Source organism: Xenopus laevis, chromosome 7S (genome assembly GCF_017654675.1).
Source record: "Xenopus laevis strain J_2021 chromosome 7S, Xenopus_laevis_v10.1, whole genome shotgun sequence".
NCBI classification, from domain to species: domain Eukaryota; kingdom Metazoa; phylum Chordata; class Amphibia; order Anura; family Pipidae; genus Xenopus; species Xenopus laevis.
Genome location: NC_054384.1, coordinates 81,374,502 through 81,398,600, shown reverse-complemented (window position 1 = coordinate 81,398,600; position 24,099 = coordinate 81,374,502). Strand labels below are relative to the sequence as shown.

The following is a 24,099-nucleotide window of genomic DNA, read 5'->3' as shown; positions in this document are numbered from 1 at the left end:
TTTGTCACAAAACAAGGAAGTAAAAAATGTTTTCCCCTTCCACCCCTAATTTACATATGCAAATTAGGATTTGGTTCGGTAATCGGCCGAATCTTTCGAGAAGGATTCGGGGGTTCGACCAAATCCAAAATAGTGGATTCGGTGCATCCCTAATTTCATCAACTATTTAAGATAAGCAGAGCCAGGCCACGCTGGGCAGGCGCCCTAGGCAAGCCGGCCAGTCGCGGCGCGTGTGCATGCGCGGATTTGCGTACACATGCTTGAATTGGTATTCACGCGCATGCACAGAATCGATAAAAAAGCAATAGAAAGTACAGAGAGTCGGGCAGAGAAGGGAACTGGACTTGGGGTAGGCGACAGAGAAGGTATTTGCCTGGTGCCCCCCCAGCTTTGCGCCCTAGGCACGTGCCTACTCTGCCTACCCCTAGTTCCGACCCTGAAGATAAGCAGGTCTCTTGGGGAAAACTGAGTCTATCAGTAATTCACCTTCATTAGCAAAACTGTAATAACACCTAAAAACCATAGAAATGGGTTCAAACTTTCATAACCTGCTAAATTTTGTAAAATGGACATGGTAATTATAGGGTGTGGCCACAAAAATGGGCGTGGTCTTTTTGTCACTCTTTCTATTTCCAAAATGTTGGGAGGTATGCCCTTTCTGACTTGCTCAACCTCCTCCCTCCTTTTTTTCTCGTTTCTTTACTCTTTCTCTTGTGAAATCTCTGTCTCTTTATTCTAGTAAGTCATCAGACAGATTCCAGACATGATTAGGACATCTTGTCATAAGAGATGGCAGACAGCCTGACCAATTGCATTCCTTGGCACTAGAAACTCTCTGAATATACAACCAATGTCTTTATTTGTAGTAGAATTCATGGAAATGTCCCTGTGCCAGCAGAGAAGATAAAAAGCTTTGATGCCAATGCCACAAGACCTGCTAATTTGAGTCTTGTTACAGGAATTCAGTATCATGCCTGCCCAGAATGCTGGTGTTTAGAGCAAAGGACCCTTATTCAGACCCAACAGAGAGCTGGTTCCCACAGCTATTCCCTAATGGTGTAATGTAATGGGTCATTAGAGCAGGAATTTCAGATTCAGGCTGGGGCATATCACATCTCAGTCACTCAGAAGTAGATTTATGTTTGCTATGTCACAGCTATGTGCTTATCAGTTAGTACTATAAAACAGAAGCTATATCTAGCAAGGAGAAGCTTGTTTTACTGAGTCACTGAATCCTAAATATAAAATGTAATCTTACATCATTGAGTCATACCTAGAACCCAAAGCGCATTCAAACTATAATTAACTTGCCAAAAGATATGTACACAAACTGTGGCTCTGGAAAACCCTGCAAAGCATTAGAATATGGACAGGTTTCATCCAAACTCCCAACATCCCTCTATGAACTCATATGGTGGAGAATCATTGGACTATATGGTCTCTCCATATACATACGGTAATGACCACTCTATGGAATTATTTGTAGTATCCTACACCCATGAATATAGAAGTAGGCCTACAAACAGGGGCTGATTTATACAATATCAACCTGTGGAGTTCTGAAGAAACCCATGCAGTAAAATATTTTTCCCCAATTAACAAAACTTTTTTTTCCAGACAGTCAAGGACGTTTTGCCAGATGGTCACATTTATCCAATTCAATTTCTGTGTCAGTTCATCAGAATGGCTTTGACTGCTTTGACCTGTTCTGTGTAGAGATATTTGTTTCACAGCACAGTGATCCGGACCTTAAACAAGGGCTATACGGCTTTACAACTCCTAAATGGAAGAAGGTGGAAAACCTAACTAAAGCAGAAAGCAGCAGTGAAGTTGTGCACTCAGATTATACTGAACAGTTCTACATATCCATGCTTGATATAAATAGGGCTGCTGCCAGGTGGAGAAGCTACCAACATACCAATGATAGAGTCTCGAAGCTCCTTGGTAATTATATGAAGGTCGTCAACATCTACAAAGTGAAGATGAGTGTCAGATGGTTTGCTGGCTGCTGCTGACAGCTCCAAATAGTTCCCTCTGCCGGTGCTTACAATAAATACTGTAACACCCATATCCTTCAAGAGCTGCATGGGTTGAGAAATGTCATCAGTGGACAAGCCATCTGTAACCCACACCATGACCTTTGGAACCTCTGCCCTAGACCCGCTCCTCTCTTCAAAGAGGTTCTCCTTTATGTAAGAAAGAGCTTTGCCTGTATTCGTGTCTCCCATTTGCTGCTTGATATTCTGTATGGCTCTTTGGATCTCTTGGCTAGAAGCATATTGATTGAAGGGGAATTCCAGAACAGGTTTGGTGCTGATATGCACAATGCTGGCTTGCACATCTTTTGGGCCAAAGTTGAATGGTCGCAGGAGGTTACCAATAAACTCTCTGACCTTGGCAAACTCATAATATGAAACACTTCCTGAACTGTCTAAGAGGAAGATAAGGTCACCTTCTGAGTCAGGAACAAAGCCGGCGTGGTCTAAAATGTAGAAAAAAAAAAGAAAATTGCATTAACTGCAAAACCAATAGACCAGTAATATAACATTGCTAGGGATTTATGCACATTTAACGATAATGTACATACAAGGGAAGGATTAAAATTGTTTATACACATAAATATCCAGCACTCTTTTGCGGGTTTCTATTTTCTTTATGTACCAGGCTCCCACTGATAATTATTATTAACTCAACCTTTGGGTCTCACTGTTTAATCCGTGGCCCGGGTGCATATACAGTAGCCCCGAGCCCTGCACAAATGTTCCAAAATTAATTCACCCTCACATTGGCCTGCTTATAAATCATTCACTGACGGAATTAAAGATTTGTTGGCTTACCCGATATGTAGTTTGAGCTGGATGCTGCTGCCCTGAGTCTGTCCCTAAGGGAGGCAGTCAAATCACAAAGTCCAAAACAGGTGTTGCAGTGCACTCCGACAGTCAAGAATCGCTCAGTTCAGCTCAAGTTCAAAAAATATATTCGCCTTTATTGTTACATTTGAGAAAAAATAAAACACAGTATCCAAGGTCTAACACGTTTCGTAACAATGTACTTGCTGAGGTCTCTGAGGAAGTACGTTGTTATGAAACACGTTAGACCTTGGATACTGTGTTTTATTTTTTATCAAACGTAACAATAAAGGCGAATATATTTTTTGAACTTAAGCTGAACTGAGCGATCCTTGACCGTCGGAGTAGGCTGCAACATCTGTTTTGGACTAAGGATTAAAATTGTCCCAAATTAAATTTAGATTTTGAAGCAATACACCATGTAGGATATTATGCTCTTTTAATGCCCATAATTTCCAGTTTTGTTGTGGTTCACCCCAATGGCATAAAAATGCATCACTTTGTGGCTTTCTAGCCATAAACTATTGCAAAATCTATCCTAATATTTGTTGTGCCCATAATAGGGATGTAGCGAACGTCGGAAAAAATGTTTGCGAACATATTCGCGAACTTGCGTCAAAAATGCGAACGGTTCGCGAACGTCGCGAACCCCATAGACTTCAATGGGAAGGCGAATTTTAAAAGCTAGAAAAGTCATTTCTGGCCAGAAAAATGATTTTAAAGTTGTTTAAAGGGTGCAACGACCTGGACAGTGGCATGCCAGAGGGGGATCAAGGGCAAAAATGTATCAAAAAAATACATTGTTGACACAGCGCTGCATTTTGTGCTGTAAAGGGCAGAAATCACACTACATTTCTAAACTTGTGTAATAAACTGCTTTAAAACGTCCAGCGTCTACATGCCAATCAAGTCGTGTAAAGGTTACAGCCTGTTCACACGCAAAGACAAAACGCGGCGCTTACTGCAACGCAAAAAAACGCAAAGAGCTTTCATGAATGATACCGTCAAGTGAGCAAATAATAGTTTTTAATTACTAGTTGCTTGTCACCTCCAGGATGTTCGTCCTGTTGGTGGCAATATTTCTGTAGTGGTGTGTTTAGCAGTCACCGTGCTTGTGCGCACGTGCACGGTCAGGCAGAGGTAATTCAATGTACAGTGAAGTGAACCAAAAAACACTGATTCTGCAGTGTGGGCCCAGTTTTGGTCTACTTTATTGATCACCTGCGGTGACCATAAAAGATGCGATTTTGCCACTGTTGCAGAACCCTGAAAAATTAGGCATGTGTACTTTCCTGAAAAATTATGTTTTTTTTGTCGCAGCCACTGAAGCACAGAGGCCAGAAAAAATATGCCATATGAATGCTAAAAATATAAAAAAATTTTGTCGCAGCCACTGAAGCACAGAGGCCAGAAAAAATATGCCATATTTTATGAATGCTAAAAATATAATTTTTTTTTGTCGCAGCCACTGAAGCACAGAGGCCAGAAAAAATATGCCATATAAATGCTGAAAATATGATTTTTTTTTTGTCGCAGCCACTGAAGCACAGAGGCCAGAAAAAATATGCCATATGAATGCTAAAAATATAAAAAAATTTTGTCACAGCCACTGAAGCACAGAGGCCAGAAAAAATATGCCATATAAATGCTGAAAATATGAATTTTTTTTGGTCGCAGCCACTGAAGCACAGAGGCCAGAAAAAATATGCCATATAAATGCTAAAAATAGTCTTTTTTTTTTGTCGCAGCCAATGAAGCACAGAGGCCAGAAAAAATATGCCATATAAATGCTGAAAATATGAATTTTTTTTGGTCGCAGCCACTGAAGCACAGAGGCCAGAAAAAATATGCCATATAAATGCTAAAAATAGTCATTTTTTTTGTCGCAGCCACTGAAGCACAGAGGCCAGAAAAAATATGCCATATAAATGCTGAAAATATCAATTTTTTTTGGTCGCAGCCACTGAAGCACATAGGCCAGAAAAAATATGCCATATAAATGCTAAAAATAGTCATTTTTTTTGTCGCAGCCACTGAAGCACAGAGGCCAGAAAAAATATGCCATATAAATGCTGAAAATATGAATTTTTTTTGGTCGCAGCCACTGAAGCACAGAGGCCAGAAAAAATATGCCATATAAATGCTAAAAATAGTCATTTTTTTTGTCGCAGCCACTGAAGCACAGAGGCCAGAAAAACTCAGGATTTACCTGTCCAAAAAGTTTTGATTCAAATGAAACCAAACCAGTAGGGTTTGCACCCTAGTTTGTAATGGTGGCGGAGGGAGGAGGACGCTAAAGGACAGCTGTGTGTGGAGTCATGCGGCGTGCAGAGAAGGACAGCTGCATGGGGAGTCAGAACAAGTCTTCCGGCGTGCAGTAACCCTCCGAGATCCATGCCTCGTTCATTTTAATAAAGGTCAGGTAATCCACACTTTTGTGACCTAGGCGAGTTCTCTTCTCAGTTACAATCCCTCCTGCTGCACTGAAGGTCCTTTCTGAGAGGACACTTGAGGTGGGGCAAGACAAGAGGTTCATGGCAAATTGTGACAGCTCTGGCCACAGATCAAGCCTGCGCACCCAGTAGTCCAGGGGTTCATCGCTCCTCAGAGTGTCGATATCTGCAGTTAATGCCAGGTAGTCCGCTACCTGCCGGTCGAGGCGTTCTTTGAGGGTGGATCCCGAAGGGTTCTGGCGCTGCCTTGGACTGAAAAACATTTGCATGTCTGACGTTACAGAGTGGCCAAAGTGCTTTGTCCTTGCAGGTGCGCTCATGGCAGGATTACTGGCACCTCTGCCCCTGGAATGTTGATGAGTTCCTGAAGTGACATCACCCTTAAAAGCATTGTACAACATGTTTTGCAGGCTGGTTTGTAAATGCAGCATCCTTTCAGACTTGTGGTACGTTGGTAACATTTCTGCCACTTTATGCTTGTACCGAGGGTCTAGTAGCGTTGCGACCCAGTACAGGTCCTTCTCCTTAAGCCTCTTGATACGGGGGTCCTTCAACAGGCATGACAGCATGAAAGACCCCATTCTCACAAGGTTGGATGCAGAGGTATCCATCTCCGCTTCCTCGTTATCAAGGACTACATCATCCACGGTCTCCTCCCCCCAGCCACGTACAAGACCAGGGGTCCCCAAACGGTCACCACAAGCCCCCTGGGAAGCCTGCTCCTGTTGGTCCTCCTCCTCCACAAAGCCACCTTCCTCCTCTGACTCCACTTCTGACACCTCTCCCTGTGTTGCAGCAGGTGCCTGGGCTCGTTCTGGTGATTCCGACCAGAAATCGTGCGCTTCCTGCTCCTCGTCACGCTGGTCTACAGCCTCATCTGTCACTCGTCGCACGGCACACTCCAGGAAGAAAGCAAAGGGTATTAGGTCGCTGATGGTGCCTTCGGTGCGACTGACCATGTTTGTAACCTCTTCAAAAGGGCGCATGAGCCTGCAGGCATCGCGCATAAGCACCCAGTAACGTGGGAAAAAAATCCCCAGCTCTGCAGATCCAGTCCTACCACCCAGTTCAAACAGGTATTCATTGACGGCTCTTTGTTGTTGCAGCAGACGTTCAAACATGAGGAGCGTTGAATTCCAGCGAGTCTGGCTGTCGCAAATTAAACGCCTGACTGGCATGTTGTACCGCTGCTGAATGTCAGCAAGGCGTGCCATGGCTGTTTAGGAACGTCTGAAATGGGCCGACACCTTCCTGGACTGCCTGAGAATGTCCTGGAATCCTGGGTACTTCGAGATAAAATGTTGGACTATTAAATTCAGAACATGTGCCATGCAGGGCACATGTGTTAAATTGCCCAGTCTCAGTGCTGCCAACAGATTGCTTCCGTTGTCACACACCACTTTTCCGATCTTCAGTTGGTGTGGGGTCAGCCACCGATCGGTCTGTGACTGCAGAGATGACAGGAGTACAGATCCGGTATGGTTTCTGCTTTCCAGGCACGTCATCCCCAAGACAGCATGACAACGGCGTACCTGGCACGTCGAATAGCCTAGGGGAGCTGGGGGTGCACAGGTGTGGAGGAGGAGGACCCAGCAGCAGAGGAGGAGGAAGCAGAGGAAGAAGACGAGGTAGAGAGCGAAGGAGGAGTAGAGGTGGTGGCAGAACCGCGTGCAATCCGTGGCGGTGACACCAACTCCACTGTTGTTGTTGAGCCACGCATTCCCTGCTTCCCAGCCATAAGCAAGTTCACCAGTGGGCAGTGTAGGTGACATACCTGCCCTGACCATGCTTGGAGGACCATGCGTCATTAGTCATATGGATCTTTGCCCCAACACTAAGTGACAGAGATGCGGTGACTTGGCTCTGCACATGGTGGTACAGGTGTGGTATTCCCTTCTTGGAGAAAAAATTGCGGCTGGGTACCTTCCACTGCGGTGTCCCAATTGCTACAAATTTGCGGAAGGCCTCAGAGTCCACCAGCTGGTATGGTAAAAGCTGGCGGGCTAAGAGTGCAGACAAGCCAGCTGTCAGACGCCGGGCAAGGGGGTGACTCGCAGACATTAGCTTCTTACGCTCAAACATGGCCCTCACAGAAACTTGGCTGGGGCAGATGACTGGGAACTGGTGGTCAAGGTGGAAGGCGGAGTGGAGGGTGGTTCAGACGGGTCAAGGACAGCAGAGGTAGAGCAGTAAGATGCTGGACCAGAAGGAGGGTGGCTTTTAGTTTGTCTGCTGCCTTTGAGGTGTTGCTCCCATAGTGCTTTGTGCTTGCCGTTCATGTGCCTTCGCATAGAAGTTGTACCTATGTGGGTGTTGGGCTTCCCAAGACTCAGTTTCTGACTGCACTCATTGCAAATTACAACGCTTTTGTCAGAGGCACACACATTAAAAAAATCCCACACTGCTGACCTATTTGAAGCTGGCAATCTGGCGGTAACAGTAGAAGTTGGCGGCAATGGCGGGTGCGTTGGCCGGCTGACCACAGGTGGCGATACATGTTGTTGCCCTACTGTTCCCTGCGAGCTGTCCTCCCTGCTTCTTCTAAGTCTTATTCTCCTCCTGCCTCTCTGACTCTCCGTCTCTCCATCTGAACTATCCTCCTCTTGCTCTCTTCTACTGGGCACCCACAAAACATCAATCTCCTCATCATCATTCTCCTCAGATGCATCAATTTCTTCTAACAGCTCACAGAAGGAAGCAGCAGCGGGGACCTCCTCATCACTCATTATGTCCATCTCTGTTGTGTTGTCTGCCAGAATTATATCTGGTGTAACGTCCTCATCTCCTTCATCTTCTTCTGCCAATAACGGTATTATTATTGATATTAAGACAGAATGTGAACAAGCTCACACAGCTAGGTGGCCGTTGTTTGAAAAATGAAGAACACACTGGGCAAGCAATGCCTGCAAGGTCAACGTATACACTACAGCAGTGGATACGGAATATATTATTGCTGCTTGAAAAACGTCACTCAGGTGGTGTTTCTGGAGACGGTATTATTATTGATATTAAGACAGAATGTGAACAAGCTCACACAGCTAAGTGGCAGTTGTTTGAAGAACACACTGGGCAAATAATGCCTGCAAGTGCACTACTATTGGTGCACTACTATGAAGAACAGCAAACAGCACTGGACACGTTAAAGAACAGTGAGATAAGTAAAATAAAAAAAAATATATAAATATTTAAAAAAAAAAAATTACTCTGGTTGGTGCTGAACTACTAGGAGCAGCACACCAGTCCCACTCCCCACCCCAACACAGCTAGACTAATAGCACTGGGCTCTTATAGTAGCAACTAGCAAAGTAAAAAAACAAAAAAGAAAATAAAAGCAGTCCTTACAAGGACTATTGGGTTACAGGCAGCAGTCAGCAGATGAGAGATCAGCAGCAGTGCCCACAGCAGCTACATACAGAGCACTGCAGTAGAAGGTAGATTACTAGCCAGCAAAGCTACCTAACCTAAAATGTCCCTCAAATCCCTGCAGAGTTCTGTCCCTACAATACAGAGCAGTATCAAGTAGATTACTAGCCAGCAAAGTTACTATCAACTGTCCCTCAAATCACTAACAGCTCTCTCCCTACACTAGCTCTTCCAAGCACACACAGGCAGAATGAAAAAACGCTGCAGGGCTTCAGTTTATATATGGAAGGGGAGTGGTACAGGGGGTGTGGGGGTGGTCCAGGAGGGAGAGCTTCCTGATTGGCTGCCATGTATCTGCTGGTCTGGGGTGAGAGGTCAAAAATAAGCGCCATCTATGGCGAACCCAAATTGGCGAACGTCGCGCGATGTTCGCGAACATCCGGCGGACGCGAACACCCGATGTTCGCGCGAACTAGTTCGCGGGCGAACAGTCCGCGACATCCCTAGCCCATAACACATTTTTTACTTGTAGCTACTCATCCAAGATTACTTCTTCCGTTTAAAAAGGGTTGTTAACCTTTCAAACACTTTTTCAATTTAGTTGTTTCAGTTTGTTTAGATTGTTCACCATAAAGAAATACTTTTTTTCCAATTGCTTTCCATCTTTTATTTTTTACTGTTCTCCCAAAATATAAGTTTAAAGATTAATGTTCATGTCTCTGGTGTTTCAGTCTGGCAGCTCAGTGATCCAGGAGCATCTGAACTGTTACAATTTGCTACATTTAGTTAATACAATTAGTTGATACATTTCTCAGCAGTATCTGCTGAATATTGGCAACTATTGTATCAATTCTAACAGCTGCCTTTAATGAAACTCAGTGTAACGGTTGGCACTCTAAATCTAGAACCGATGCCAGGCACCCTGGTCTCGGCTCGTGCTTCTGCCTGTAGCAGCTGCCTTTGGCTTCGGGAAGAGCCCTCAGCTACTCAGATGCCACCAGGTCTTAAAACGAGGGGTACAAGGCGAGGGGTTCTAGACAAGCAGGGGGGCACAACTGTAAACTAGAGTGTTTGGGCAGAAGGTCACAGTTCAAGGCGTATAGAAGAATCCTAGTCAGATCAGGCCGGGTCGGGGCAGGCTGAGAGCAAATATAATCAGGCAGGCAGGAGTCAAACCAGGTAGTCAAATAGAAGTATTAAGCAGGAATCGGAGTCGAATGTCAAGCCAGGGTCAGGTTACAGAAAACAGGATCGTCAAAAAGCCAGGCAGGGTCACAACAAGGAATCAGAATCAGAGCAGGGATCAGGAACAATAGCACAAGGCTCAGAAGGCACCAGGAACAAGATCCTATCACGGACAGTGTGTAAGAAAATGTACCTTTGAATACCATTTGAATTTCGCGCCATTGCGCGCTGGCATAATCACGCCAGTGCGCCCATGCCTTTAAATTACAAGGAGGCGCGCCGCACACGCCCTAAGAGACCAGCGCAGAAGGGGCAGAAGGCGGGCGTCCCTGCCGAACCCCACCTGGGTAAGTTTTCTTCACACTCAGGGATTCTGCTCAGCAGGGACAAAGTTAAGAAATGTATCAACTAAATGTATCGATTTAGAACTAGTGAAAATTCGCCAGCGTGATGTCATTTAGTTACTTTGCTGATTTACTAACGGGTGCTGGCGTAAATTCGCTAGCGAAGTGGACCTACTCTAGCACTACTTCGCACCCTTACGCCAGGCGAAGTTGCAATATGGCGAAGGGACGTAACTACGATAATTCACTAACTTGCGCATTTTACTGAATGTTACCTCTTGCGCCAGACTTGCTTTGGCTACCTCAGACCAGGCGAAGTGCAATAGAGTAGATAGGGCTTGGTTCAAAGTCCCAATAAACTCTGGCGTCTTTTACTTTTTTAAGGGTGATGGGCTGAAAAAGATCGTAATTTTTTTTGGGGTACCCTCCTTCCCCCCTACATTTCCTAACATATGGCACATAAACTATACAGTGGGCACATGTATAGGACAAAATAACAACTCTATTTTATGTTATGAAGCTTTCCCAGGCTTGTGTAGTGTAATGTATTTGCTGCTACAAATACGTCCATTGTACTTTAACTTGGCGCCGTATGCAAATTAGGCATCGCTAGCGTAACTTTGCTTTGCTTGACGAATTAATGCTAGTGCAACTTCGCTACCTTTCGCCTCCCTGAGCGCAACTTCGGATTTTAGTGAATTAGCGGTGCCCTGGCGAAAGCAAACGCTGGCGCAACTTGAAGGTAAGTAAATTTGCCCCTATGTGTGGCCATATTAAGTTACTATCACTATCTGAGTACTTCTGTATTACTCATCATTATTACTCACAGTGTGGGTCAGTGCTCCATCTAAAATCAAAGTGAAATGTTGCTCTGCTACCTACTGACCAAAGGAACGTCATATGACCCTTCTCTTCAAATGTCTAAATATGAATGCCACAAATCGTGTCCCACAAATTGATTGTAGTGGATACAAATTTTCATAGCTGACATGCAAGGGTAACACACTGCCTGCATTGTATGTGTGGTAAAAGCCTATGACATTAAGTTGACCCCAAAGTGCATATAATTTAAAAAATATGTATAAAAGTACACATCCTGCAAGTTTAATAGTGAAAATAGTATATATATATGAACTTTAAGGGATGACATGTCTGGTACAGGTACAGATGGCATTTCAGAAGTTTCTGTGGTCTGTACTTTTTCAGGCAAAAATCTGAAAAATTCGGGGCGTTTTGGGAAAAAGCCAGAAAAAATCGACCGATTCGGAAATTGAATTTCCACTCGATTTTATTGAGTATGTCCCTGATCTGATTAAATTGTGTGTTTTTTTTTTAAATAAATAAGGTCCAATCATGAATTCTAGTTTAGCCTGACATTTTTTAATTTAAATATTCAGAAAAATTCAGATTTTGATAAATAAGGCCCCCCAATTTATAGCATGCTGCAGACAGTGCTAATTTCTCTGCAGTTCCTAATTCTGGGGCTTGTTCATAAAAGAGGCGATTGAAAATTGTCCACAAATTTCTTTGATAAATGCTACACTTCCTTTATATAAGTGGAATGACATTAATTAATAATACAAATTAATATTTTTTAAATATGCCCCATATATTACTGCACATGTATTCTCTTCTGCTTACTGTCTATAGGCTTGCCCCCTAAAGACTGTTGGCCAGAGAATTAAACTGATACTTGCTTTCAATATTATTAATAGAAACGATAGATATCAGGTATAGGAAGGACAACATTTTCCCCAGAAAGTGGCATTCCTCACTGTCTATTTAACCTTATTTTTTTTTTTTTTTTAAAAAAAGCAGCTTCCATTACAGCTGAAATAGCATGAGGATATTAGAGACTGAATTCCAGTTCATTAAGCTTCAATCAATCGTAGCACATTTTGTCACTGAAAGACATAACAGATGGGACAGGCTCGCTCGGTTCTTAAGTTCAATCTGATGGCATCTTTTTTTTTTTGCGCACAGGGGCCTCTACTGAAGCGAAGGGGGGGAAATGAATCTATTAAAATAGCAGCTCATACCCAATATACACCTGATAAACTGAATGTGATGAAACATCAATAATAACACCTGCTCAACTTTTATAAGATGTGGACACTCTGCAGAGATGCCTGAAGCTTTAGAAAATATGATTTTTCTCCAGCCTAACTTTGCAAGCAACCACCATGTCCAATTTCCTGAATTTCACAGAGATAATTACTGGTGTCATGGTAGAATCAAGCAAAACCTACACCATAAACCCCCTTATTTATTTACAAAAATCAATTAGACTCAAAATGAATGATAGAGGATTGTTCATGGAACATATGAAGGATTTCCTTCATCAGGGAACAGCTAATTGGAACAGCTAATTACACACTCCAATATAATTACAGCTTCTGCATCAAAGAAATAATTTTATGTGTAATGGGTTGACATAAGGGCTTTGGCACAGGTGCTGCTTGGAAGTCAAATGTTACTGCACCTGAAAAGAAACCTTGACAAACCACCATACTGGAGCAGTGGCAGCAGGGCAGCCATCAGGGGGGGACAGGGGGGAGAGTTGTAGGGGGCCCGAGGGTAAGGGGGGCCCGGCCACGCCACACTTACTTGAGCCGGGCCCCCCATCTTTCTGAGCGCTGCTGACTTCGGGAAGGCATGGACGTTTAAGGGGCCCTGGCCACCAATTTTCTTATAATGTGGGGGGGGGGCTGGCCACCAATTTTGGCTACCAATTTTTTTTTCTCATGTGGGGTCTAGCCACCAATATTTTTTAATGAGGGGCCCTGGCCAAAAATGTTTTTTTAATGGGGGGCCCTGACCACCAATATCTTTTTATTTTTTTATTAACATGTGGGAACCCAAACCACCAATATATTTTTTGTTTTTTTACTCTGTGGGGGGGGCAAACCTGTGTGGTGGGGAGGGCGGACCTGTAGATGGGGCTTGCAGTGGGCCCAGGAAATTTTGTCGTATGGGGCCCTGTGATTTCTGATGGCGGTCCTGAGTGGCAGACTAACCTTGCTGCCACAAAGCTCAACATTTTTGTGGTCAATCACTCAGATATAATGAAGGGAGGCCAGTGAAGGGCCGTGTTGAGAAAGGCAAAATGTGTGGTAGTGCATTAAGGGATAACATTTAAGAACTTAAAACTACAAAAACATACAGGCAGGTTAATGGGCTCCTGATACAATAAATCCTAGAATGGGCATGTGTTCTGTGAATACAATCAGGACCTTAAATTGTTGGCTCATGCAAATCATGAGAATTCCCTGTTAAGCACTATGTACATGTGTTGGCACTAGGGATGCACCGAATCCAGGATTCGGCCGAATAGAATCCGAATCCTAATTTGCATATGCAAATTAGGGGTGGGGAGGGAAATTGCGTGACTTTTTGGTCACAAAACAAGGAAGTAAAAAATATTTTCCCCTTCCAACCCCTAATTTGCATATGCAAAATCCAAAATAGTGGATTCGGTGCATCCCTAGTTGGCACGATATAAATAAAGAAAAATCAATAATATGAACACTTTAATGTTTAATGCCACTGCGACATGAATTACAATCTTGTCATTTTAGGTGGTAAATTTGCAACTATGTTTCAATGCCAAAGTATTCACCAGTGAGTAATTTAAGAGCTGTATCTCATGAAACTAGTAGAGGGAACAATTTAATTTAGAAAATTAATTTGAAAAATTATTTCCTTTTCCTCTGTAATAATAAAACAGTACCTTGTACTTGATACAAACTAAGATATAATTAATCCTTATTGGAAGTAAAAACAGCCTATTGGGTTTATTTAGTGTTTACATGTTTTTCTAGTAGATTTAAGGTATGAAGATCCAAATTATGGAAAGATCAGTTATCTGGAAAGGCCGAGGTCACAGTTTTCTGGATAACAGGCCCCATACCTTTATGTATTTAAGGCAACAAAGGCAGCACTCAAGGAACTACTTTATAAATAAAGGTATTTATTACGTCAACATTTTGGTTCCCCCCCAGAGAACGTGGAACTGAAATTTTGACTTAATAAATACCTTTTTTTTATAAAGTTCCTTGAGTGCTCCCCGCAATGTAGATAGTACCCGCTCTTCGTCCCGTGTTTTTACTTCCCCGGTGCTCGGACAAATCAATGTACATAAATATTCAAAAGGGACCCACACTCTGGTTTCTTCAAAAATATAAAGTAGTTTATTTAAACATCACAGTGCTTCCAACATTTCGACCCCCCTCGGGGTCCTTGATAAAGACCCCGAGGGGGTCGAAACGTTGGAAGCACTGTGATGTTTAAATAAACTACTTTATATTTTTGAAGAAACCAGAGTGTGGGTCCCTTTCGAATATTATATATATATATATATATATATATATATATATATATATACACACTCCCGGGTACAAGGTAATAGTAGATATATATATTTATAAAAACTTATCCTGAAGGGCCCTTTTTTGACACACCCAGGAAACCTGGCAAAAAAATGAGAAGCAGCCATGGGAGGATCCATCAGTGGATTAAGCAGTAGAGCCTGGGGAGGTCTCTTGATGTGTTTGTCTAACAAGAGTGGGCTGGTGCACATTGGCAGGGGGACCCACTCCCTACCTCTCAGACACATGTCACTGGTTGAGAAAACAGAATTTTGAAAAGTGATATTCAACCTGCGTCTGCGGAAGCAGATTTACCATAACATCATTCGGAAGACAAAATGAAGGGAAAATAACCTCAAAAAAAGGTTAAATAATTCAAAAACAACTTATGAATTGTTTTAAAATATTTACATTATATTAATCTTTAATTGACAGTAACCCCCCCCCCTTTAAGCTTAACAGACAGGCAGGACTCTATAATTAATCCAGGAGAGGGGAATTTTGATCCCAGAGGCACTTTGGAACTGGCTGTCCTAGTTTATGACTTAATGTAGATTTCCTTAGGAAACCTGAGACTAGCTGCTTACACATTGTATTCTAGAAGAATGCTGCCTAACAACAAGGTGGCACTCAGAGGGCTAGAAAACATTAATCGAATTACAGGTATGGGATCCTTATCCAGAAACCTGTTATCCAGAAAGCTCCAAATTATGGAAAGGATGTCTCTCATAGACTCCATTTTATGATGATGATTTCCCTTTTCTCTGTATTAATAAAACAGTACCTTCAACTTGATCCACACTTAGATATAATTAATCCTTATTGGAAGCAAAACTAGCCTATTGGGTTTATTTAGGGGGTTATTTATCAAGGTCCGAGTATTTCTAACATACAAATCTGATCAACTCCAACTGCCTGAATGGACCTTATTTATCATTAAAAAGTCTGAAAAAATTGGGTCTGACAAAAATCCGAAAACTTCGGGGCTTTGCCTGAAAAGTACGAATTTTTACTAATTTTTCAGCCTTCTTGGTCCAAAATCCCCGACATTATTGTATATCAGCACAAACAGCAGCACAGACACTGGGACCTTCCCCATTGACTTATACAGGACCTCGAGAGCTTTGAGATGCCGGATTTTCAGAGTCTGATTTTTAAGACCATCAGGCTTTAATAAATTTCCGAAAAATTCGAAGTTTTTTTTTTTAGTCTGAAAACTACGGATTATTCGAATTTCGGATATTAATGATAAATAACTCCCTTAATGTCTTAATGATTTTCTTAATAGATTTATGGTATGAAGAACAAAATTACAAAAAGATCCCTAATCCAGAAACCCCAGATCTTGACATTCTGGACAATAGGTCCCATACCTGTATTACATCCTCAAAATGTCAAGCCAAATATGATAACAGATAAAGAAAAGGTTTTCTTTTCTCAATTTCTACACTAATTAATCCGCTTCTAAACTCTGTAATAATGTCATCATGGTTTCCCAGCTGAGTATTCCTCGTAATTTGCTCAGATACTGAATTAGTACAGGCAGATGTTGAAACAAGGTAGAATATGAAAATTTGTAAATAGCCCATGACACTGAGCTGAGCCCATAGTGAGCAATCGGGGCAAATTCACTAAGCGACGAAGCGCCGAATGCTAGCGTTACTTCGCTAGCGTTTGGCATTTTTGTTACTGCGCAAATTCACTAACGCACGCTGGCGTAGATTTGCTAGTGTTACTTCGCACCCTTACGCCTGGCGAATTATCGCTACGGACGTAACTACGCAAATTCACTAATGCGCGCAGTGTACTGAACGCTACCTTTTACGCTAGACTTCCTTCGCCACCTCAGACCAGGCGAAGCGCAATAGAGTAGATAGGGATTTCTTCAAAAAAAGTCAAAATTTTTTCTAAGTCCCAAAAAACGCTGGCGTGTTTTCTACATTATGGGTGATAGGCTGAAAAAGATCGCAAATTTTTTTGGGGCTCCCCTCCTTCGCCCCCTACATTTCCTGACTCATGGCAACTTAACTATACAGTGGGCACATGTGGAGGGCAAAATAAAAATTTTATTTGATGTTTTGAAGGTTTTCTAGGCATTTGTAGTGCTGATACGTATTCCTCCATTGAAATTTGAATTTGGCGCCGTATGCAAATTAACCATCTCTAGTGTAACTTCGCTTCGCTTAGCGAATCAACGCTAGCGCAACTTCACAACCTTACGCTACCCCTGAGCGCAACTTCGGATTTTAGTGAATTTGCGAAGCGCTGGTGAAGTGTGGCGAAGTGCGGCGAAGTTACGCATGGCGCAACTACGAATATTAGTCATTTTTACTGAGAAGAGATAACCTGTATACATTCCATAATATATCCTTTTTTTTTTTTTTTAAAGATATTTTGGATAATAGGTCTGATACCTGTAATTATCTAGAGGACCTTGTGCCTCAATCCCTATTCTTGCCACTAAGAAACTAGGACGAATAGACCTACTATATGCAACAATAAGGATGCAAACTGTAAACTGTGCAAAAGCACATTTGCATACATTTCCCATAGATGAGAGCCCCGCTCTTCCTTGACAGCTACTAATGCCTCATTCTCTAAAAACAGTCCTGTTAATAGAAATATTTAATATTCTTCACTTGTCTGCATGTTTTTCTTTATCACGCTGCACAGTTGTACACGCCAGAAGGTCTTCACAATGGATTCTTTGATATCCTGTTCAAATTTCCTTGCCAGGTGGTCCAAAGTTTGCCTGTGGTGATTTTACTTAGATGTGTTTTATTATAGTGCATCTATTTTAAAAGATAAAGAAAACTTTGTGTTGTTCCTCGGGAAGAAATGACAGCTGTGATTATGGATAAGAGTGGGAAGTTGAAGGGAAAGCGTCTACAGCAAATACTGCAGTTTACAAGGGATGCACTTTTTTTTTTTTTAATAACAACAGATGTTACAAATTGTAAATTGATAACAGGAATATCATGCATGGAGATTTAGCCAAAGGCCAACATTGGTGGTTTAATGATCTGATTTCTTAAAGCTAGACGCTAAGCTACACACACATCTGGTCCCAACCTAAAATCTGTAGTAAAAAGATAGAATAACAACAACTCCTCTGTGCAAGAACATGACTTGCATGTAAGCTGATCATACAATGAAACATAAGACACAGGCTGGTCTGATAATTTGGTCCCAGGCCCAATACTAGAAGCTGAGAGAGGTGCCATGCAGAGGAGCCAGACACTTCCATGGCTAAATTCAGTACTTGCATGGCAAGATTTTAAACCTAGTCAGACTGATGTCTCTGACCTCCAGATGGCAACTGTTTGGTCCCATATATTGTATGAACAACAGCCAGTTTGGTCAAAAAAATAAAAAAAAAAGCCAAATCAGCAGTTACAGCCTGCTTGTGTATGGGAAGAAACGCTCAAGTTAAGAAGGGGACCATAGGTACAATGAACCATTTATGCAAAAATATGTTCTTTTTATGAGTCTGCTCAGATCTTAGGGCTCAACTATGGTCAAGAAACCGGTAGTGGTAAGAGCTTCCATGATGGAGACTGAGCTTGACATGTTAATGTGCATTAACCTGTCTACATGCAATCCCCCATGAAAGTCACACTATATTAACTGCTTATTTATGCCTAGTGACATGTATGGTTAGCTAAGCCAACAGCTTAACCTGTCATTTCCCCCAGTATAAGTTGCACAGCTACAGCATGTGAAGGCTGCATTCTTTATAAGACAGATAAAGACAGACTGAATGCTGTATGTGCTCTATAAAGACTTCTGCCAGATCAGAAATAAAAGGGAACTTCTAATGACATATTTATATGTGTCTCTTTGGTGTATGTACAGTTTCTTACTCCAAGGGACATTCAAAGGAAAAATCAATAGCTAACCTTTCACATACTCTGAACATGCACACTACCTGCACAGATACAGATCATTAATGCTGATATAAAATCATATTCATAATTTAGTTTTATATCAATCACTGATAGTTCTAATTGACAAATGGGGGTGAGGCAAAATCTTCCCAGGATCCCACAAATAGTTAAAGGGGACCCGTCACCCAAAAAAATTATTCAAAATCCTATTTTATCACATTTGTCAAGCAAAATTAACTTTAATGACACTATATAAATTATTTTAATCTTGTTTCCTTCAGTCTGGGAATTCAGAATTATAGCAAGCAGGCAGGAGCCATTTTGTGGACACTGTTATTAAGACAAGCCTTGTATCATCTCAGAATCTTGTTTGTGCACCAGAATGGGGGACCCGATGTCCATCCCCATGTCCTGGCTACACAATTAAATGGTGAAGAGAACAGGGGAATGTGGGGAGAGCAGTGACATCTAGGAAGTGCTGAATGGAAAGTGAAAGTAATTGTATGCCCCACCTCTATCCCTAAGGCATAGAGGAGGGGCAGACAATATTTGATTGACAGCTGAAATTTTTAAATGAGCTTACAACAGCTATGAATGCTTTAATAAAAAATAGAAATTGGATTTCATGGTTAATTTGAAAAGGACTTTTATTATACAGATTTTTGTGTCTGGGTGACAGGTCCACTTTAAGATGGAAGGAGAATGTTGGCAGTTGTATTTCTACCTTAAAAATAATGGCATGACAAACAAATTGACGTTTTTAGGATACTGTAAATAGGAAAATAGACAGAGGGGTTGCATTAGATGCTTTGCCATAGCGATAAAGTGCCTGCTTTGTAGAATAAAATCTGTTGGTCTTGGTAATGTTTTTGTACATGGTTAGGAAACTGGCTAAATGATCATGTATAGAAGGTGGCTGTCAATGGTACATATTCTACTTGGAGTAAGTTTCTTAGAGGGGTCCCAAAGGGTTCCCTATTGGGTAGCATTTTATTTCATCTGTCTCTTAATGACTTGGGGGAAGGCATTGTAAGCTGTGCATGTGTTTGCTAATGACACAATTCAATAACAAGGCCATTCAGGATGTGACTTTCTTGCAGGAAGATCTAGGCAAACTGAGAGCTATATGATAGGTGAAATTCCATGATGCTTAGGTTATGAATTGGACATTAAAATAAGCAAGCAACCTATAACCTTAATGATGCTAAATTAGACAAATCCTTGATGGGAAAAGGCTTAGGGGTTGCGGATAATAAACATGGCTGTAGCAAGCAATACCAGTCAGCAGCTGTAACGGCAAACAAGGTTGTGTTTAGCATTAACAGGGGTATAGATTCATGGCAGGAAAATTCTTCCACTATACAAAGCACTGGTACAGCCCCATTTAGCATATGCTCCATAGAGCATCATGATCAAACAGCCCAGAGTTATGCCTGTTTGGTTGAAAATGACCTAATCTGATACCAGCCTGGGTGTAGCCAGGTTTAATGAAGAAAAAATATTTTACGTTCTTCCCCAGGGATTTTCAGGAGATAAAGAACATGATAAAAAATGAAATATATTCCAAAATGATGTTTCCCATAGGACTAATAGTATGTACCTGTCTCTCAGTATTTAGTATTTTTATTTTAATAAATTGAAGCACTGTAGGAAGGAAGGCCTTTTGCCGTATTATGCATGGAAGGAGTGGATCACTATGGTCTTTTTGGGAAAGAATTTTATATGTTGAGAAAATTCTTATGAGACATCTCCTTTTATGCAAGTAAAGTGAATAGGAAGCCTAGTAAAATGTAATGCCAACACATCTTGCCTGGATAGAGAAAATACAGGCCTTATTTAGGGCAAAGAATAATCACATAAATCTGTCCATTCTGTGCCTTTCCAGCTATTGAATGGCAACTTCTGGCATCTCCCTGACATCCTAAAGGTGTTGGCTCAAACCAACTGGAGGGTTGAAAATTAAACAGCCCAAGGCAGGTGATTTGTCTTCACTATTCAAAAATATGAACTGGCTCTGACAAAGGAGAGTAAAGAACTAAAGGCTGCACTTAGTAAGAAGTGTTAGGAAAGAGCGGCCATTCTTTACAAACTACTAACATAAATAATGTATAAATATTGATTGTACTTGACAGCACAGACATCCCTTTCTTCTGCCTCTCCATAACTGAAATGCTTTTAGTGAGCACTCTAGATAACAAACTAATACAGAACCCTAATGCCCAGAAATAGCTTTCAGGGTTTTTGATTGCTATTTCATGCACAGTTAATATGTAAGCCCGCATTTTTTTTTTTTATAAATAATTATTCTCAAGGTTAGTAAGCATGGCTATCATTATGTATTCATTAGGGGCCATTTTTACAGAGACCCATGAAAAAGTGCAAGAGCACTAAAGGGCATAAAAGTGTGCCTCTTGGTGCTCATGCAAGAAGCACTTCTTCCGCAGGTCTGGTTGCCCTCTGCACCTCAAGCTGAATATAAAAAAAGGTGCAGAGCATAGTGTTGGGGACACAAGCCATAGGACAGACAGTAAGGAGAGGGTGGCCTGCATCTTTCATTAAGGTATATGTAGGGGGCAGGAGGGGTTACTCATACGTGCCGTCCTCCTGTGGTCCTTCATGAATACAGTGGTGCTGAACAGCAATTGGGCCATCACATACATTGTATCTGCACCCATTTAGGGTTTGAAAGCAAGCAAACAGCAATACGCACTTAAGCAAAAGTCCATTACACATGGGGATTACCTGTGCACTGGCTATATAAATATCTACTTTACAGCAACCACACAAAGAGTAGCTTCGGTTTTACCTAAGTGTCTTGTTTAGCTTTAAAAATAAGAAAACAATAGTCAAAATGTTCAGCACAAGCTCTATTCACTGAGCTCATGTTGAACAAGAGGGTATACTGCCCCTTTAAATGCTGTCTGCATGCACCCAGATGGAGTTAGGAAACATTAGCTAGCAGTTAATTGCATTGTGACTGCACCCAGACAGGGATCCAGAGAAGGGAGAAGGTTTTGGACCTCTTCCTACAGGAACTCAATTTGTACTCAGACAGCGTAGAAATGCGCCATGCTCCAATGCTTTATCAATTAGTTTAACTGCAATATTTGGTGTACACGAAGAGCATATAGAAGTGATAGAAGTTCCATTGTGTTCTGTTCCAGATCAGTGCTTTGGAAAATGAAGCACGTAACTAAACAATATGACACAGGTGAGCAATAGGGCATTTAAAAGATAATTAATGTTTCTTGGATGGCAAGTACCTAGTACTGTACTGTTGTAGAAACAGCACAAACCGAATATAAGGAAAAGGAAGAAAAAACAACCAGCAGATTGTTGGCAATGGTTTCTTGTATGAATAATATGCCTTTCTACTGAACATTTATTCACGATTTATCCAAAAGGCTATCGAGACTGCCTTGTGGTTGATGATTTATATACAGACTGAATATCAGCCTTGTTATATTTTACTTAATTTAATTCAAGACTTATTTTCCTTAAAAAACTGTGACTTCCATCAACAGTTAAAGGACAAGGAAAGGCAAACAAATAAAATCCCATTTTTACTTTCTTAAATGAAAAAGAAACCTATCTCCAATATACTTTAATTAAAAAATGTTTAGCGTTTTTATAAGAAACCTGACTGTATGCAGTGAAATTCTCCCTTCATTTACTGCTGTGGATGGGAATTGTCAGATGGTCCCTAACTGCTGAGCAGGGAAACAATCATACTTATGAACAGCAGGGGGAGCCCCCGCCTTAATTACCAGCCATGCAGAACTCAAGCAGCTTTGTTTATGACGATCCCTAAGCAGCCCAGAGCACACTGAGCATGTGCATAGTCTTTGTCTTGCAAATATGTTTAACAAAGTTACAAGATGACAGCCCCCTGTTGCCAACTTTGAAAGCATAAATCATTTGTTTGATTAGGCTTGTGGTACAGTAAGTTTATGCTTATGTTTAGTATACAAAATACAGCATTTCTAGCCTTATTCTATTTTAGACTTTACTTGCCCTTTAACAGTTCTAAGCTATCATAAGTCTATCATAAGTCTAGATCTCACAACATCATTTGCATGTTTTTACCATGGACAGAAAACTGGCACAACTTCACAACTACAGTGGTGTTGGTTGGATCATGCTTTATAATTGTGTTGTGCTTATCCATCTTTGAGAGATTCTGGCAACCTGCAGCTTATCTGAATGGTTAGACTTAACTCAATGACTCGTAACCTAACTTTGTAAAATGTTCAGAACATGGAAAATTAGCAGATTGTAACAATATTTCTACAATTTTGCAAGTGGATGGGGGATAGGGCTCCTCTTATGAATGAATGACACATGTTAGGGAGTGTAACTGTTACAACATGACCGGCAAATACAACATTGTCTAGCATCAGTGCCGCTTCATTCAATTCAGTGGAGCGTGCTGTAACATTTGTAACATTCTTTAACCCACTACTGAAAAGCCTGGAGAACTCATACACTTGTCTGTTAAAAAGGGGCACAGAGTAGTTCATACACTTTCTGTCCTGACATGTTATTGAAACCTGTTTTATATAGTGCACATTCCTAGTGGTACTATACTGCAGAATGCAGGCACTGCCCAGTTGTACAGTGGACAGCAGGAAATTTTGGGTGAGGTTGAACAGGGGACAGCAATGAGCATAGAGGTTAATGCAAGGTTCTCAGGTGACAGAATATGTAAAGAAGAAGTTTGTCTATTTTAATATAGGTACATTGGTACAGATCAACGGGCCCCGAGCCCTGCTTCCCGCAAGTTATGCACTTGCAGATTGTACATTCATTATTATCCTGTGTAGTACAAAGAACATCTATATCAAGATGGAGACAGACATTATACCTTTTTGGCAATTTCTAAACATCATGGGGCTGATTCACTAAAGGGCAAAGTGACTAAGGCTGGCGACGATTCTTCAGCGTTACCACTTTCAGGCACTTCAGCGATTTACTAATGGGCGCAGGCGTAACTTTGCTAGCAAAAGAGACAGACACTTGCGGTCATTCATACTCTATCGCCAGGCGACTTTTCCCTCTGGCGAATGGACGTTACTCCGCAAATTCACGAAGATGTGGATTTTACTGAACGTTACCTCTTTCGCCAACCTTGCCTTCGCCAGCTCAAACCAGGTGAAGTGCATTGGAGTGTATATATCTTCCTCAATCTTACGTCTATTCAACTTTATAATTTCCCCCCCCCTATGCAAATTAGCCTGAGCTAATTTATGAGGGAAATACACTCTACAAGTTAATCATTACTAAGGTAACCAGAGAAAAAGCTTCATGCCCACAAGGAATGTTGACTTTACTGTGTCACAAACCCATAACTCATTCACAGTTATTACTGCAGGACATAAACAACAACAGGAACATTTAGTCCCCAAGGAATGGAAAACGGGAAAGCCTGGTGAGTACTAAACAATCTTGCTCAAAGAAAAAAAAAAACTATGGTAAAGCCCAATCTTATTGCAACTAATCCCCAAAATATCCCTTATATTATATAATGAATGAATGAATAGGCGTGTAAATAATCTCATATAATAGACTGCACGCCATTTTTCCATAAGTAACAAAATCTTTACTGGTGACAAGTTAGTTGTGTGTAAATATACGTATATTGATTTTAATGA

General features: G+C 41.5%; 1 protein-coding gene across 1 annotated transcript in view; it reads right to left on the bottom strand.

Annotated features, from left to right (window-relative positions):
* vwa1.S (von Willebrand factor A domain containing 1 S homeolog) overlaps positions 1–24,099 on the bottom strand; it is a 57,184-nt gene that overhangs the window by 13,048 nt on the left and 20,037 nt on the right. The window contains exon 2 of the mRNA XM_018227892.2: positions 1,919–2,482. Within this exon, the coding sequence (XP_018083381.1) occupies positions 1,919–2,482 (564 nt within the window). The remainder of the gene's footprint in view (positions 1–1,918; positions 2,483–24,099) is intronic.